Genomic DNA, 19,132 nt, shown 5'->3' with positions numbered 1-19,132 from the left:
GAAAAAGATTAAGATGGGCAAAAGAACACAGACATTGGACAGAGGAAGACTGGAACAAAGTGTTGTGGACGGATGAATCCAAGTTTGAGGTGTTTGGATCACAAAGAAGAACGTTTGTGAGACGCAGAAGAAATGAAAAGATGCTGGAAGAATGCCTGACGCCATCTGTTAAGCATGGTGGAGGTCATGTGATGGTCTGGGGTTGCTTTGGTGCTGGTAAGGTGGGAGATTTGTACGCTTTACTATAAATTGACCAACCGCTTTATTATTCAGTAACATACAATTGTAAAATCTTCGCACACAGTATTTCTGCTCAGTATTTTTCAACCAAAACCAGGAGTGGATTGAAAACACAGAAAGCCTACGTTCACACACTGTTGAAATTTATTGAATGGCCATCATTTAATGGCAAACAACGGCCATTAAAGAGCATTATGTTTTTTTAATGAATTATTTAAATTATTTAATTTTATCCATGAGTGCATGCTCTAAATGTCCCAATGTCTATTTGTACCTTACACTCGTGCATTACAAATCATCTCAGTAAATAAAAAAAATAAAAACCACCATATATTTTATTAATTTTTTACAAAGCAACATTTTAATCAGTAAAGTAACAAAATCATCATTAGTAGCATATGATTATCTTGGCTTTACAAAAAAAATAATACTAACTAAAAAAATAAAATATAAAGGTAGAATAAATATAATAAACATATTTGTTTCCCATAATTAAATATATGATGAAAAGATTGAGTCATTAAGGTCTGATTTAATTCCATAGAAGGCGCTATGGGTGACTCAGCATCGATCCTTCCAACACTGGATTTTTTCTGGGTACTTCCGTTTCTCGACACTACTAAAATAGACTCAAATCTGGAAGGTAGATTCTAAGTAACTACAGTTTATAGAACATTTTAAAATATGCCGGTAACACTGATGCCAGAGGTTTGTGTTACATGGAACTCGACATTTCCACATTGACCTGAACTTCTGGTGTCACTTTAGGCCCCGTTCACACTAAGTAAACACAGCATAATTCCGCGGCTGACCTCTCCGCCTTAGAATCCCGCCTCGCTCAGTGTGCTGCTGTAAGTGAATGAGAGGGCGCGCGCTCGTCTTCTGCCGCCGCTCTCCGCTCGAGTAAGTACATTTTACTTCTTTAAGCGGAGAGGAGAGGGAGCGGACGAGCGCGCCCTCTCATTCACTTACATCAGCGCACTGAACATGGCGGGATTTACGGGAATTACCTGCTATCCATGTTTTTCATCAGTTTTTTGTGAAAAACAGATGAAAAAAACAGATACATTTGTGTGCATCCGTTTTGATCTGCTTTTTCATTGACTTCCATTATTTAAAAAAAAAAAAAAAAAACACAGATCGTTTTTTTTTTTTACGGACACAAAAGTAGTGTCAACACTACTTTTGTGTGAGTTAAAAAAAAAACGGATCCGTTTTGATCCATTTTTTTATATAATGGAAGTCAATGGAAAAACAGATCAAAACGGATGCACACAAATGCATCCGTTTTTCATCCGTTTTTTGCAAAAAATGGCCAAAAAAAAAAAACGATTGCAAAAACACAGTGTGAACCTAGCCTAAGGTATCTGGGTAAATGGAACCCATCAATGCTTGCAGATTACTGTTGGACAGTTATCAGAGACAATCCCATGTATGAATACAAAAGACATGTGTAAATGCACCGAGAAGCCATTGAATAAGGACCTCCATTCCAGAGTTCAATAAACATAATTGATTTGTAAAAATTCTTGGATATGCCTGTAAATTGTAGTTGATTTCAGATAGAACTAAGTTTCCTATGAATATATTTCAAAAGTTTATGAACAGTAAACTTGCTTCCTTATGATTGCAGAAGTAATAAATATGTCGGCTATTATACTGTATTCTATACAATTCACAGTAACATGAGAACTCTTCCATATCATAGAAACTAGAGACAATTCACATTTTTCTTTGTGATATTTGAATTCACCACATAAAAATCATTAAGAGATGGATAATTTTATTTCTGAACCAAACAACTTTTGAAAATTTGTTGACCAGTGTAATCGGCCCGATTCGGCCGATTATCGCTCGGTGGAATAGAGGAAACGATCAGCCGATGATCATGTCATCGGCTGATCGTTTAATTAGCCCAAAATCTAAAATCATCGATCATCCACCGCGCATCGCTGCGTGGAATAGTGCCGCGCGGCGGGCGACCGACGATTTGAGAAGCACCATACATTACCTAGCAGGGCTTCTCCTCCGCTCCGTCCTCCTCCCCAATCCCGCGGCACAGCATCAACTCCGGAGTGGCCTGACTGAGCTGTCAGTGATTGGCTGAGTGGTCTGACAGCTCAGTTAGGCTGCTCCGGAGTTGATGCTGCGCCGCAGGACCAACTCCGGCACTCGTTTACACTGTTGATCAGGGCCCGTGTAATAGGGCCCTTAGTCTGCAACCTAAGCACCATGACAGGTCCTCCCAATACACTATATATAAACATAACTGGGCACGTTTTGAGTCAAGTGTGCAAAACATTGCAATAAGGTCCATGAGGTTGAGTATGCACCAGCATGTTACTTCTGGGATTAGTCAAATTGCTGGTAACAGTCGCCCCCGAGGCTAATGGCCATCTCTCATTTGGGCTTAGTTCTATTTCTCTTTCAGCATTTGCCTCTAAGGATGGGAGATATAAGTGGCATAACTGGATACAGCGGACGTCGCGGAGGAGCTGCAACTTGCTATTATCTGCAAGAAAAACAGGGTTTGTAAAATTTGAAAAGTTATTGTGTCATATACTATACAGTGTAAAAGTATTCATAGGGGTATAACCATGCTACCCCCCACAATCTTCAGAATGGGGGTCCTAGAGTACATCACCTCTCACCAACACAGCTTTCATGAGGAGGGAATGGAAACATATCCGAGCCTGGGAACTATATGGAAGGAATGGTTGTTTCCAATATTCATTCAACCACCACCTCATCCAACGTGAGGCTCCCGTATTTTAGCTATTAGTAGGTGTCTCTTCAGTTATGTCATCACAATGGAGAGAGATAAATGATAATGGAGGAAAAAGACCTTAAACACATATAGAGGTACTTACCCCAAATATGAGGGCTGCACCCAATACAGAGGCCAGTGCAACAAGAATAACTCCCCAGTATGGAACTACAAAACAAAAGCATTCCGTTTTGTTACTGTCCATATTAGAAAATCAATATACCATATACAGGTAATAATTCTATAATAAAAGTATTATGGTGGACAAGAGAAACCCTTACAATATGCATTAGAATCTATTCTACCATGCATTAATTTGGGCATCTGAGGAAGCATATGGAGGTTTTTTCAGGGTTTCTTAAAAAATTTGTAAAAACATTTGGAATATTCCATCAGGTTCTGTCGTGGATCGCCTCTTAGGCACTGTATTTCCAGATACATATGAAGATTCCTTTTTTTCCTATTTGTTCAAATAAAAAACTTGAAATCAATAGCGTACTGTAGCTAGGATTCATGGGGGCCCATAGCAAGAAACTGTTCTACCAGACTCCCAGAGCAAAAGTAACATCACTGACCTGCCGGAGAGCTGGGGAAACGGAACGACAAGGAACAGTGCAGGTCACTGGATGATGTGGTGTGTGCATCGCTAGGGGGAGGTGGCTGGAGGTGTAATGCTGGCTCCGACCAAAAGAGAAACTTGCAGGGCAGGGAGCCCTGCCAGTGGGTGTTGTTAGCCGTAGCCGCCATAGATTCAGATTGTGCTTCATCAGGTGGGCCCGAGCCCCATAGCAGTAGCATAGTCTGCCTCCACAATAGCTATGCCACTGCACAAAAAATTGCAGGATAGCAAAGCGGTCACATTAAACTGTGCTTGTTTTCTGCAGCTCACTTGCCTGCTTTGCTGTATAGACTTGAAAGAATGTACAGAGTAACCTCAATATCATTAGCAGGTGGGTGAGTTAATGACAGTTCAATTGTGCTGCGGAACAAACACTTTGTACACTCTAGACACAAAATGTAGCCTCTATGGGGGAGATTTATCAAACATGGTGTAAAGTAGAATTGTCTCAGTTGCCCCTAGCAACCAATCAGATTCCACTTTTTTCATTCTTTACAGACTCTTTGGAAAATGAAAAGTGGAATCTGATTGGTTGCTAGGGGCAACTGAGCCAGTTCTTCTTTACACCAGTTTGATAAATCTCTCCCTAAGACCCTACATGGGCTTTTGGGGGTGGAGGAGTTTATCCCATTACCTCCTGTAGACAGTATTAAAGGGAACCTGTCACCCCCCGTACCGGGGTGACAGGCTCCCGACCCCCCGTTAGAGACCCCTATACTTACCTAATCCCGCCGGGTCCCGCTTCTGGAGGTGGTCGGGTCCCGGAGATCTCAGCCGCTGCAGCCCGGCGCGCGCGCTGAGAGATGAGTCCAACGCCCATAGAGAATGACAGGAGAGTCCAGCGCTCCGTCATTCTCTATGGGTGTTGGACTCATCTGTCAGCGCGCGCGCCGGGCTGCAGCGGCTGAGATCTCCGGGACCCGACCGAATCCAGAAGCGGGACCCGGCGGGATGAGGTAAGTATAGGGGGCTCTAACGGGGGGTCGGGAGCCTGTCACCCCGGCACGGGGGGTGACAGGTTCCCTTTAATCTATGCCATTTTTCTGTATGGAAGGATGTGTGAATCTGCAAAATGTAATAGATGAGGTGCTGTCTTTAAAAATGTAATACTTACTTGCAGGTTGTTCTGTGGTTGTTTGGGTGAAAATGATAGTTGTTAGGGTTGATGTGTTGTCATTGGAAACTATAGAGATAAAGAAAATGCACAATGCTTTAGAAGACTATAAAAAAGGCATTGCATTGCAAAAGAAGATGTTTCCAACCACTCATAGTACAGTATGTGCAATGACTTCATAAAAAATGTAAAAAACTAAGGATAAGTTAAAGGGGATCTCCAGAATCTGCTCCCTGACTTTACTGTTTTGAATGGGGCCCTAGGTCACAGCCTTTCCAAGCAGAAGGGGGCAGCACTGTTTAAGGTAAATAATGATTTCCTACCCGTTTACCAGTTTGCATAAGGGGTGAAATACCCATTTAAATTGTTAACCTATGCTAGTGCAAGTCCATCCGAACCAGAACGATCGGTATTTGATTAGCGGGGGCTGCTGAAGTTGGATAAAGCTGTAAGGTTGTCTGGAAAACATGGATACAGCCAATGACTATATCCATGTTTTCCACATAGCCTTAGGGCTTTATCCAACTTCAGCAGCCACCGATAATCAAATGCCAAAAGTTCGGGTTCGGATGGACATGGTCGAGGTTTGCTCATCTCTACTTGTGACTGTTGTAGTTCAGCTTGTGACTGTGTTGGTTCCAGGATTATAACCTGAAACTGTAGAAGCATTCCCTGTTGAACTTGGTCCAGTTGATCCTGTTGCTGTAACAGGGTTAGATACACTGGTAGTAGACTGCATAGAATTTGGTGGTTACATCACTTGCTTTAGTATTATTGGTTGCTGTTGAAGTAGTGGTTGAAGGCTGAGTAGAAAAGGTTGTTGTCGTTGTTGGACTAGTGGTTGTTAGTGTTGTACTTTCTGTAGTAGTAGTAGTTGTGGGTGTTGTTGCAGTAGTTGTTGATGCAGTGGTTGAAGGCTGACAAGTAATTATTGTTAAAGGGAACCTGTCACCCCCTGTGCCGGGATGAAGGCCGCCCAACCCCCCGCTAGAGCCTCGGATACTTACCCCAATCTCGCCAATTCCCGTTCCTGGAGCCAGTCCTGGGACGGAGATATGAATAGAGCAGTCATTCTCTATGGGCGTCAGACTCATCTCAGCAGTGCGCGCACCGGGATTCAGATGGGGATATCTCCGTCCCAGGACCGGCTCCAGGAACGGGACTTTGAGAGATGGGGTAAGTATCCGGGGCTTTAGCGGGGGGTCGGGCGGCCTTCACCCTAGCACGGGGGGTGACAGGTTCCCTTTAAAGTAGATGAACCAGTATTTGTTGGAGTGGATGTGCTTGCTGAAAAAGTAGCTGAAGTGGGTGTTATTGCACCATTGTTTGATGATTGAGAGGCAATTGTTGTTAAAGAAGTTGAAGCAGTTATTGGTGTAGTAGTAATTGTGGAAGAAGAAGCTGATGAAACAGTTGAAGAAGTACCTGCTGTGTGCTGTGGCTCAGTTGAAATGGAGGAACCAGTTTAGGTGTTTAGGGGGGAAAAAATACAAGTGCTGTGTCCTTTTAAACACGAGAAGGAAAAAACGAAAATTGGCTCCGTCATTAAGGGGTTAAACATTAAAGGGGCCAACATTCTGCAGCACTTTACAGTAATTGTCATTATTCCTATCATACCACTACTACAATACTCGCTAAAACTTCATTGTAATAATAATTAATATATTTAGTAAAAATAATAATAATAATAATAGTACAAGAAATATTAGTTGTACTATTACAATACGTGCAATAATAAAATAATAGTGACCTATACTCTACATATAGCGCTGCTGTTGGGATCCCTGTCAGGTAATATTTACATAGATACAAGATCAAAAAACAGATCAAAGATCAAAAGAACAATGTCTCGGAGCTACAAAAACTGAGCTTGTAGTCATTATACTGTGACTATATAATTACACCCTCTCAGCCGTACTATGTTATTGTATACTGTATTAGTAATTCTCTATCGTTATTATTATTATTAGAGTCACCCAGTTATATTGTATCACAAGAAGGTTTGCTTGCTTTATAATAATTTATTATCAGCGCTGAGCAGTTTTTTTTTTTATCATCATCTAAATGTCTTACCTGTACGGCCAAACAGCGCAACAAGGTACACCAGGAGGTAAAGCTGTGAAGTCTTCATGGTGTCTCCTATTAGCGTCCTTCAATATCACTAAATATCTCCTGATACATCCACCACATATCAAGATCTGCAGAGAGTTGTCTGCAGAGAAGTTTTATGTGGAGTTGGTGTCAATCCATGTGTGTCATTGGTGAGAGGTGACGCCCTCTCTGATATTGGTATCAATTGTTCTATTCTAAGAAAATATTCATATATTAGTTCCAGTAGTTTAGCGCTTCACCCCGTATGAATTTGAACATAACGCTGAATAAATGTGACAATAGGGCAGAGGTGATGTGCTGCGGAGACAGATGTACAGGTATGCTCCGAGCACGGACAGGAGAGGCAGGGTGTGTCCATTGTCACTAAATTAAGATTGTGATGTAAATCGCAGCAGATAGATGGTAGTAAAATAACAGTGACTTGTATAACTTACATAAAGTGTTCAATAAAGTCTGGAAAACAGTACAAAGTGACATCCTATAGTTTTTTGTTTTTTTTTAAATATAATTTTTTTATGTAAATTTATTGTGTAGAAGTAATAAAACGTTAAAATACCACATACATTTAATACTACTACACTCGTTTTAAAAAAAAAAACTACTCCAAAAAAACGACCCCAAAATGGTATAAATGAAAGCTAAGCTTTTTCTTGGGCAACAAAAATATTAAAACAATAAAAAAGTTCTGACTTTAAGAATATTGAGACACAAGATAAAAAAATATATATTAAAGGGAATCTGTCAGCTGTAATTCATGTTCTAAACTGCTGACACTGTTAGATGCTGTTAGGTCAAAAATACACATGGTGGCTTTCATATACCTGTCTGGGCTTCCAGAACATAGAAAAATACTTTTATTGTATAGTAAAAGAAGTCAAAGAAGCGTTCCCAAGCTCCGAATAGCTGAAAGCTGGAATCCGTCCTCATAAAGTTTATTAGGCAAAAATGCCATTATCTGCATTCAAAAAGACTTTCCCCAGGTCCCCCCTCCTCGCTCCTCTCGCTCATTCACTGCGAGAGAGGAAATCTCGACTCTTTTACATCAGTCGAGCCCTGTGCAACCTATGGAGAGGGGAGGGGGGAGGAGGGAGATTAGTCACTAGCAAAGAACAAAGGATTACACAGTGGGAGCTGTGTGAAAGCCAGTATTCAGAGGTCAGAAAGGTCAGTGCTGACTTCAGAGGAGATAGCCCGGTGATTTAGCTGTAAATTAATTCTTTGTTGTCCTGTTTTGGTGCCTCATCTCCCTCCACCCCTCTCCTTTCCATAGAGAACCATAAAGACAAGGGGGAGAGCTTCAAACTGCTTTTTCTTGATAAAAATGCTTTATTCGGCTAATAAACCCAATTACAAAGTTTCTTAAAATTGCCTGTACTATTGATTTCTGCAAAAAAAAAATTAAATGACAGTGACAGTTTAAAAAAAATAATAATTATTTATAATAATTTCTATGTTCTGGAAGCTCAGGAAGTTATATGAACGTTATATATCTCCCCGATCTAACAGTGTCAGCAGTTTGGGATATGACCTAGGCTGACAGATTCCTGTTAAGTTATTCTTTTATGTGGAAAGTAACACAGGGATAGTAAACTTTATGCATCCCTAACTTATTGTTAATAAATTTCTTGAGCGAGAGTGTTAATAGAGTTTTCTTTAAACCTGGTATGTTCTCTAACTTATTTTTTACTTAGTAGTGGAATCTGATGGCGTCTATAGCTAAACTGTGGCCTTGTATTAGTCCAGTACTCACAGCTTCCAGGGGTATCAGGTAATGCCCTTTAGATAATAAGACTCAGGGCCAGGGTGGTAACGGACTGGTAGTATTAACCTGGGAAGGGCCGACATAGATGGCCCTTACCACTTTGGTATTTCGGGGTATTTTTTATTACTATTTATTCATTTATAAAACTCATAGGATGAAACTCCTAAATATCGAAATGTATCTTTCCCTTTTCTTTCTTTGCCCATTTGGTTGGGGACGATCCATTTGGGGGGGGGGGGGGCATGTTTATTTGACAGCTCCAATACATGGTTTCCAAGGGATCCAAGACAAGCTATGTACTTTATGTCTATGTTATTGAAACATGTTATCATCTCCTTACAGTAGCTTTTATGTTTTTTAATTGTCTTTTTTTTTTTTTTTTTAAGTTTATTTTTAAGCGTGGCCATGTTTTATTTTTTTTATTTATTTAGTTTTTTGTTTGTTATTGTATTAACGACTCTTATAGGGACTACTGTACCAGAATTAGTCAGTTTCAGTAAATCAATTGGTATGCATGATCTAAGAATCAAACCAATGTGGCTTTCCATTCCATAGAGGTTTAGGTGTTCACTAGCTATAGAAATGTGTGTAGGATCAACTTCAGAGATTCAACCAATAAGGTAACAGATGTGTCTATGACATATTGGGAAGATCACATTTGATTGTATTTCTTTTTTTTTTTTAACAATCTTTCAAGACTGTCAAGAGGAACACTATCAAAGAGTAGCCTCCGAAAGTCATCTAACACGGCAGACCCAGAGACTAATCAGACCTGTGATCATGATATGCCTGCCCAAGACATAACTGAATGCAAATGTTTGCAGCAATCTGACATTTCTATTATAGTGCCTATTTTTTATTAAGTATATGCTCTTAATTTCCCAATGTTTATACATTACTCCAGTGCATTAGAAATTAATTAATTTAAAATTCATATTTTAATCACATTTTATTTACATGTTAACATGGTGACATCATTAATAGCAGCTCAAGATGGGGTTTGACGATTTAAACTATCCACAGGACAATGGACAAGTATGAGAGTGCAGGCTTCAGGGGTGAACCACCGGAAAGAGCACTCCAAAGAGAATGAATGGAGCTGTCGGTCACACACTGACCCGCAGCTCCATTCATACAAAAAGGAGCCAGGGCGCCGCTGTAGAGCTCTCCGGGGTAACCCGGAGGTCGGACACACTTAAAGCCAACATGACTCTGAAAGTCAACATTATTAGTGCACATAAAACAGATATTTTAATACATATGAAATATTAAAATTACTATATATACAAATGTACAATCATTTTTTTAAGCAGAATCTAAAAATAAGAATACAAAACATAAATCTTTGATGCAATAAATTAAATACAAAATGTAAAATAAATACAATAATATTATTTGTTTCCTAGATTTAAAGACCACCTATCATTCTGTGTTATCTGAGGCAGGATATGCCCTGCAAATGGGCTGATAAAGTGAGTGGTATACAGAAGTCCTATAGACTTGCGCTGCAATACACAGTTGTTCCATAGACTTGCAGTGCCATACACAATACAGTGCAACACACAAACATAATATACAGCACACAATGGTAGATAGAAGGGAACCATTGTAGTTGGTCGTAGGGGAGATCTCGTAGGCCATTGCCAGGTTTGGTCTGTTGATCCTTAATACTTTAGTCTTCACTATACACTCTATATAAATATAACTGTGCTAGAAATATTAGAAATAAATTAAATACTGTAAACCAATAAATACATTGAGTCCGCTGTGCAATAAAGACTTTGGCTGTTTGGGTCCATGAGGTTGTGCGTTCACCATAACAGCGAGAATTGGTGACATTGTTGGTGATGGTCCCTCCTAGAGGCTCATGGTCTTCTCTCATGTGCCCTCAGTTCTATTCCTCTTTCAGCATCTGTCGCTAAGGATGGTCTGGCAGAATTTAACCAACCATGATGGGTGAAATAACTGGGATAACTGGTTACAGCGTATGCAGGGGAGGAACGGAAACAGGATATTACCTGCAGAACAAAAAAAAAATTAAAATATTAACATATAGATAGATAGATAGATAGATAGATAGTATCAAATACTATAGTGGAAATTGACTTATAGGGTTCTGGCCCCTGCAAGCACCAAAATGGGGGTCCTAAAGTACAACCCTCTTTACCAAGACAGCTACGATGAGGAGAGACTGTATAGGGACATATCCAAACATAGGCAATATACGGAATACTTGACTCCAGTGTCTTCTAGAGTTAGACACTTCTTCATCCCATATTTTAGTTATTAGTAGGTGTCTCATCAGTCATGTCCCCACAATGGATAAAGATAAATGATATTGGAGAAAAGATGCCCGGAACACATATAAAGGTACTTACACAATACAATAGACATGCAAGCAGGACCACACCCAACAACGAGACCAGTCCAAGAAGAATAATTCCCCAGTATGGAACTACAAAACAAAAGCATTCCGTGTTGTTACTGTCCATATTAGAAAGTCAACATACTAAATAACAATTCGATGTAAGTATTATGGTGCATGAGAGAGCGCCCTATGATGTACATTATAATCTGTTATACCATATATTCAAATGGGCATCTGAGGAGGCACATGGAGGTTTTTCAAGGATATTGTGGATGGATCTTCCATGGGCCCACGGAGACTCCGTATACTGACTCTAATTGTTATCTATATTATATAGCATATAGTTATGTATCTTAACTCAACAGTTGAGGACCAAATTTATTTTAGGGGAGGTTTCTATGGCTGTATCCCAGTTTTCCAGGCGTTCCTCCTGCTGTATCCACCCTCTCCACGGAGCTGCCAGGCAGCGGGACTCATTGCAGAGAGTTCGAGTTCGTACGAACCCGAACCGAAACAGGTTCGGACCATCCCTACTTTAGAGGATGTGCAAGGTATTTGCAGTTCAATTGCACTCTTGTGCAAACACTCTATACACTATAGACATAGACAGGGTCCTGTATGTATTTTCTATGTCACTCTCTGGGCTTCTGGAGTTAGGAATGTTTATACCATCAATTCCTGTAGTGAGCATGTTCTTATGTCATTTTTCTTTCTAAGAAGATGTGTGTATGTATATAACATGGCAAAAATGTCAGAGAGACACCTCAAAAGTTTGAGTTCTCAGGAGAACGAGTTGGGAGAAGTACGCGATTGGCTCGTTCAGTTCTGTACTTTGGTACTGTTAAGGTCTCAGCTACAAAACGGGGAGAGGAGCATATCATCCCCTTATTCTTTCTACCAATTGGTCATGGTCCTATTACAGACATTGATCGATAAAAACTTTGATATTTTTTTCTGATATATCAATGCTTTTTATTATTCACAAGAACTTTTTAATGCTCATTTTTCAAACTTAATAAATATCCCCTTTAAATATTTAATACTTACTTGCAGATTCGTCTGAGGTTGTTTGGGTGGAGGTGATAGTTGTTAGAGTTGATGTGTAGCCACTGGAAACTACAGATAAAAAATAAATGCACAGTGTTGTAAGAGACAATAGACAGAAAACAATGAACTAGAAAAGATAATTGTGACTTTGGTGAGAATGTAAAAAGCTAAGAATAGCTTAGGGTTCATTGGTCCCATATGTAGAAAAATAAAATTACTCAGGTGATAGAAGAGGGCAGCATTGTTTGAGATAAGTAAGAGATGACTGCATGTTCACATCACCAACTATGATAAGTGGTGAATTAACCCTTTAATTTTCACCATTGTATATATAATGTATAATGAGTAGTAACAGCAATTAAATGGATTTTTATGCTATATTGATTAAAAAAATGTGATAACTTACTTGAACCAGTACTTGTTGGTGTGGTTGTACTTGCTGTAGAAGTAGCTGAAGTAGGTGTTGTTCCAGTACTAGTTAATGCAGTGGATGAAGTCTGAGTAGAAACCGTTGCTGTTGATGTTGGAACAGTGGTTGTTGGTGGGGTTGTACTTGCTATAGAAGAAGCTGAGGTGGAAGTTGTTATACTAGTAGTTGATGCAGTGGTTGAAGTGGAAATGGTTGTCGTTGGACTAGTATTTGTTGGTGTGGTTGTGGTATTTGTTGAAATAGTACTTGGTGCGGTCGTACTTGCTGTAGAAGTAGTTGAAGCGGGTGAGGTTCCAGTACTAGTTGATGCAGTGGTTGAAGGCTGGGAAGAAATGGTTGTTGTTGTACCAGTGGTTGTTGGTGTGGATGTACTTGCTGTAGATGTAGTTGAAGCGGGTATTGTTACACTAGTAGTTGATGCAGTGGTTGAAGACTGAGTAGAAATAGTGGTTGTCGTCGTTGGACTAGTAGTTGTTGGTGTGGTTGTACTTGCGGTACTAGAGGTTGAACTGGTTGTTGTTACACTAGGAGTCAATGCAGCGGTTGAAGGCTGAGTAGAAATGGTTGTTGTACCAGTGGTTGTTGGTGTGGTTGTACTTGCTGTAGATGTAGATGAAGCGGGTGTTGTTATACTAGTAGTTGATGCAGTGGTTGAAGGCTGAGTAGAAATAGTGGATGTCGTTGTTGGACTAGTAGTTGTTGGTGTGGTTGTACTTGCTGTAGTAGAGGTTGAACTGGTTGTTGTTACACTAGTAGTCAATGCAGCGGTTGAAGGCTGAGTAGAAATGGTTGTTGAAGTACCAGTAGTTGTTGGTGTGGTTGTACTTGCTGTAGAAGTAGTTGAAGTGGGTGTTGTTACCCTAGTAGTTGATGCAGTGGTTGAAGACTGAGTAGAATTGGTTGTTGTTGTTGTTGGACTTGTAGTTGTTGGTGTGGTTGTACTTGCTGTAGTAGTTGAAGTGGTTGTTGTTACAGCAGTAGTTGATGCAGTGGTTGAAGGCTGAGTAGAAATGGTTGTTGTTGTTGAACCAGTGGTTATACTTGCACCAGTGGTTGTTGGCGTGGTTGTACTTGCTGTAGTAGTAGTTGTAGTGGGTGTTGTTGCAGTAGTAGTTGATGCGGTCATTGAAGGCTGAGTAGAAATGGTTGTTGTTGTTGTTGGACTAGTAGTTGTTGGTGTGGTTGTACTTGCGGTAGTAGAGGTTGAACTGGTTGTTGTTACACTAGTAGTCAATGCAGCGTTTGAAGGCTGAGTAGAAACGGTTGTGATACCAGTGGTTGTTGGTGTTGTTGTACTTGCTGTAGTAGTAGTTGTAGTGAGTGTTGGTACACTAGTAGTTGATGCAGTGGTTGAAGGCTCAATAGAAATAATGGTTGTCGTTGTTGGACTAGTAGTTGTTGGTGTGGTTGTACTTGCTGAAGTAGAGGTTGAACTGGTTGTTGTTACACTAGTAGTCAATGCAGTGGTTAAAGGCTGAGTAGAAATGGTTGTTGATGTACCAGTGGTTGTTGGTGTGGTTGTACTTGCTGTAGAGGTAGCTGAAGTGGCTGTTGTTACAGTAGTAGTTGATGCAGTGGTTGAAAGCTGAGTAGAAATGGTTGTTGTTGTCGTTGGATTAGTAGTTGTTGGTGTGATTGTACTTGCTGTAGGAGTAGTTGAAGTGGGTGTTGTTACACTAGTAGTTGATGCAGGGGTTGAAGGCTGAGTAGAAATGGTTGTTGTTGCAACAGTGGTTGTTGGTGTGGTTTTACTTGCTGTAGAGGTAGCTGAAGTGGGTGTTGTTACTGTAGTTGATGCAGTGGTTGAAGGCTGAGTAGAAATGGTTGTTGTTGGACTGGTAGTTGTTGGTGTGGTAGAACTTGCTGTGGTGGTAGTAGTAGTAGAAGTAGTTGAAGTGGGTGTTGTTACAGTAGTAGTTGATGCTGTGGTTGAAGGTTGAGTAGAAATAGTTGTTGTCGTTGTTGGACTAGTAGTTGTTGGTGTGGTTGAACTTGCTGTAGTAGCAGTTGTAGTGGGTGTTGTTGCAGTAGTAGTTGATGCGGTGGTTGAAGGCTGAGTAGAAATGGTTGTTGTCGTTGTTGGACTAGTAGTTGTTGGTGTGGTTGTACTTGCTGTTGTAGTAGTTGGAGTGGGTGTTGTTGTAGTAGTAGTTGATGCAGTGGTTGAAGGCTGAGTAGAAATGGTTGTTGTTGCACCACTGGTTGTTGGTGTGGTTGTACTTGCTGTAGAGGTAGCTGAAGTGGGTGTTGTTACTGTAGTTGATGCAGTTGTTGAAGGCTGAGAAGAAATGGTTGTCGATGTTGGACTGGTAGTTGTTGGTGTGGTTGTACTTGCTGTAGATGTAGCTGAACTGGGTATTGTTACAGTAGTAATTGATGCAGTTGTTGAAGGCTGAGTAGAAATGGTTGTTGTTGGACTGGTAGTTGTTGGTGTGGTTGAACTTGCTGTAGTAGTAGTAGTAGTTGGAGCGGGTGTTGTTGCAGTAGTAGTTGATACTGTGGTTGAAGGCTGAGTAGAAGTAGTTGTTGTTGGACTGGTAGTTGTTGGTGTGGTTGAACTTGCTGTAGTAGTAGTAGTAGTTGTAGTGGGTGTTGTTGCAGTCGTAGTTGATGTGGGGGTTGAAGGCTGAATAGAAATGGTTGTCGTTGTTGGACTAGTATTTGTTGGTGTGGTTGTACTTGCTGTAGTAGTAGTTGGAGCGGGTGTTATTACAGTAGTAGTTGATGTGGTGGTTGAAGGCTGAGTAGAAATGGTTGTTGTACTGGTAGTTGTTGGTGTGGTTGAACTTGCTGTAGAAGTAGTAGTAGTAGTTGAAGTGGGTGTTGTTGCAGTAGTAGTTGATGCTGTGGTTAAAGGTTGAGTAGAAATAGTTGTTGTCGTTGTTGGACTAGTTGTTGGTGTGGTTGAACTTGCTGTAGTAGCAGTTGTAGTGGGTGTTGTTGCAGTAGTAGTTGATGCGGTGGTTGAAGGCTGAGTAGAAATGGTTGTTGTCGTTGTTGGACTAGTAGTTGTTGGTGTGGTTGTACTTGCTGTTGTAGTAGTTGGAGTGGGTGTTGTTGCAGTAGTAGTTGATGCGGTGGTTGAAGGCTGAGTAGAAATGGTTGTTGTCGTTGTTGGACTAGCAGTTGTTGGTGTGGTTGTACTTGCTGTGGTAGTAGTAGGAGCAGGTGTTGTTGCAGTAGTAGTTGATGCCGTGGTTGAAGGCTGAGTAGAAATGGTTGTTGTCGTCGTTGGACTAGTAGTTGTTGGTGTGGTTGTACTTGCTGTTGTAGTAGTAGTTGAAGTGGGTGTTACAGTAGTTGTTGATGCAGTGGTTGAAGGTTGAGTAGAAATGGTTGTTGTTGGACTAGTACTTGTTGGTGAGGTTGAACTTGCTGTAGTAGCAGTTGTAGTGGGTGTTGTTGCAGTAGTAGTTGATGCGGTGGTTGAAGGCTGAGTAGAAATGGTTGTTGTTGCACTAGTGGTTGTTGGTGTGGTTGTACTTGCTGTAGAGGTAGCTGAAGTGGGTGTTGTTACTGTAGTTGATGCAGTTGTTGAAGGCTGAGTAGAAATGGTTGTCGATGTTGGACTGGTAGTTGTTGGTGTGGTTGTACTTGCTGTAGATGTAGCTGAACTGGGTGTTACAGTAGTAATTGATGCAGTTGTTGAAGGCTGAGTAGAAATGGTTGTTGTTGTTGGACTGGTAGTTGTTGGTGTGGTTGAACTTGCTGTAGTAGTAGTTGAAGTGGGTGTTGTTGCAGTAGTAGTTGATGCTGTGGTGGAAGGCTGAGTAGAAATAGTTGTTGTCGTTGTTGGACTAGTAGTTGCTGATGTGGTTGAACTTGGTGTAAAAGTTGTAGTGGGTGTTGTTGCAGTAGTAGTTGATGCGGTGGTTGAAGGCTGAGTAGAAATGGTTGTTGTCGTTGTTGGACTAGTAGTTGTTGGTGTGGTTGTACTTGCTGTTGTAGTAGTTGGAGTGGGTGTTGTTGCAGTAGTAGTTGATGCGGTGGTTGAAGGCTGAGTAGAAATGGTTGTTGTCGTTGTTGGACTAGCAGTTGTTGGTGTGGTTGTACTTGCTGTGGTAGTAGTAGGAGCAGGTGTTGTTGCAGTAGTAGTTGATGCCGTGGTTGAAGGCTGAGTAGAAATGGTTGTTGTCGTCGTTGGACTAGTAGTTGTTGGTGTGGTTGTACTTGCTGTTGTAGTAGTAGTTAGAGTGGGTGTTGTTACAGTAGTTGTTGATGCAGTGGTTGAAGGCTGAGTAGAAATGGTTGTTGTTGGACTAGTAGTTGTTGGTGAGGTTGAACTTGCTGTAGTAGTAGTAGTAGTAGTTGAAGTGGGTGGTGTTGAAGTAGTAGTTGATGCTGTGGTTGAAGGTTGAGTAGAAATAGTTGTTGTCGTTGTTGGACTAGTAGTTGTTGGTGTGGTTGAACTTGCTGTAGTAGCAGTTGTAGTAGGTGTTGTTGCAGTAGTAGTTGATGCAGTTGTTGAAGGCTGAGTAGAAATGGTTGTTGTCGTCGTTGGACTAGTAGTTGTTGGTGTGGTTGTACTTGCTGTTGTAGTAGTAGTTGGAGTGGGTGTTGTTACAGTAGTTGTTGATGCAGTGGTTGAAGGCTGAATAGAAATGGTTGTTGTTGTTGGACTGGTAGTTGTTGGTGAGGTTGAACTTGCTGTAGTAGTAGTAGTAGTAGTAGTAGTAGTAGTTGAAGTGGGTGGTGTTGAAGTAGTAGTTGATGCTGTGGTTGAAGGTTGAGTAGAAATAGTTGTTGTCGTTGTTGGACTAGTAGTTGTTGGTGTGGTTGAACTTGCTGTAGTAGCAGTTGAAGTGGGTGTTGTTGCAGTAGTAGTTGATGCGATGGTTGAAGGCTGAGTAGAAATAGTTGTTGTCGTTGTTGGACTAGTAGTTGTTGGTGTGGTTGTACTTGCTGCTGTAGTAGTTGGAGTGGGTGTTGTTGCAGTAGTGGTTGATGCGGTGGTTGAAGGCTGAGTAGAAATGGTTGTTGTTGCACCAGTGGTTGTTGGTGTGGTTGTACTTGCTGTAGAGGTAGCTGAAGTGGGTGTTGTTACTGTAGTTGATGCAGTTGTTGAAGGCTGAGTAGAAATGGTTGTCGATGTTGGACTGGTAGTTGTTGGTGTGGTTGAACTTGCTGTAGTAGTAGTAGTAGTGGTAGAAGTAGTTGAAGTGGGGGTTGTTGCAGTAGTAGTTGATGCTGTGGTTGAAGGCTGAGTAGAAGTAGTTGTTGTTGTTGTTGGACTAGTAGTTGGTGTGGTTGAACTTGCTGTAGTAGTAGTTGTAGTGGGTGTTGTTGCAGGAGTAGTTGATGCGGTGGTTGAAGGCTGAGTAGAAATGGTTATTGTTGTCGTTGGACTAGTAGTTGTTGGTGTGGTTGTACTTGCTGTTGTAGTAGTAGTTGGAATGGGTGTTGTTACAGTAGTAGTTGAAGTGGTGGTTGAAGGTTGAGTAGAAATGGTTGTTGTCGTTGTTGGACTAGTAGTTGTTGATGTGGTTGTACTTGCTGTAGTGGTAGTTGATGTGGGTGTTGTGACAGTAGTAGTTGATGTGGTGGTTGAAGGCTGAGTAGAAATGGTTGTTGTCGTTGTTGGACTAGTAGTTGTTGTTGTTGTTGTGCTTGCTGTAGAAGTTGCTGAAGTGGGTGTTGTTACACTAGTAGTTGATGCAGTGGTTGAAGGTTGGGTTGTTCCTTTTGTAGAAAAAAGCAGGAAAAATATATTTAAGATTTTCTTATCTGATCTCTAAGCATAATACCTTCTGAGATATTGTAGAATGTTATGGAGAATATCAGTTTTTTTATAATAACATTAAATGCTATGATATTGTGTTTAACTGGTTTCATGAAAATTAAAATCCTTCACTGTACTAAATTAAAGGTAAGGGTTGACATTTCTGTATGTTAGACTGCTGTAGCTTATTAAGGTGTACTTGTATTTGTAAAAACCTTTGACATGTCATGGTGTTTAGACATGTACCGATCATGAGAACCGGCTGGGAGAAGAACACGCGTAGCGCCGCCCTCTCCCGGCTCTCTGTCACGTGATCAGTTGGGCTTCATTTGAGTGCCTAAGTAAATCTATTCCACGTGCCAGGATGCCGAGAGAGGACCATGCTTAGGGCTGTGTTTTCCCGGCTTGTTCTCCCGATTGGTACTGGTCAGCACACTCAGACCCGGACCGATCAAACCTTTTGAAATGTCCCTATGACATGTTGAAATTTTTACAAATGACATTGTCACTTTAAGCGTAATAGTAATGACATCAAATTGAACAATAAGGCGATATAGTCAGATCACAAAATGTCTCTCCCTTGATCTGTCTCAAAGGAGATGTCACCCTGTCCATGTTTCGGGTTCACTACAGTGCGTCATCCTTTTTGTTAAGAATTGAAGCACCAGGAGTGGTGGTGAGATTAGAATACAATTGGCAAGGTAGCAGAGGTGCGGCTGTGATGTCTGTCCAAGAACTTGTCGATCTGCACAATGAGCAGATGACGGAGGAAGAAAACACTGTGTCAAATACCCAAAACTTAAATCTCATAGAGAAGAAAGAAAAAACATCACAACTGTCTAAGAAGGCGATTAGTAATAGCCTGACAAGTATCGGTTTAGAAACACACAGTCTATCGTGTTAACCCATTATTCAGACAGGTGATAATTTAGGCAGGTGCCCCTCCTCTGTGAT

The 19,132-nt window shown here is 40.9% G+C and overlaps 1 protein-coding gene across 1 annotated transcript in view; it reads right to left on the bottom strand.

The window, feature by feature from the left end:
• LOC138766527 (pneumococcal serine-rich repeat protein-like) overlaps positions 1–19,132 on the bottom strand; it is a 63,665-nt gene that overhangs the window by 35,968 nt on the left and 8,565 nt on the right. Inside the window, exons 3-8 of the mRNA XM_069944118.1 lie at positions 16,012–18,138; positions 14,878–15,780; positions 12,436–14,805; positions 12,030–12,098; positions 4,741–4,809; positions 2,585–2,752 (exon numbers count right to left, since the gene is read on the bottom strand). Coding sequence (XP_069800219.1) covers positions 2,585–2,752; positions 4,741–4,809; positions 12,030–12,098; positions 12,436–14,805; positions 14,878–15,780; positions 16,012–18,138 — 5,706 coding nt within the window. The remainder of the gene's footprint in view (positions 1–2,584; positions 2,753–4,740; positions 4,810–12,029; positions 12,099–12,435; positions 14,806–14,877; positions 15,781–16,011; positions 18,139–19,132) is intronic.

This window comes from Dendropsophus ebraccatus, chromosome 10, assembly GCF_027789765.1.
Source record: "Dendropsophus ebraccatus isolate aDenEbr1 chromosome 10, aDenEbr1.pat, whole genome shotgun sequence".
Lineage (NCBI taxonomy): Eukaryota > Metazoa > Chordata > Amphibia > Anura > Hylidae > Dendropsophus > Dendropsophus ebraccatus.
The sequence above is the reverse complement of the archived record's forward strand: the minus strand, read 5'-3'. Positions and strand labels throughout refer to the sequence as shown.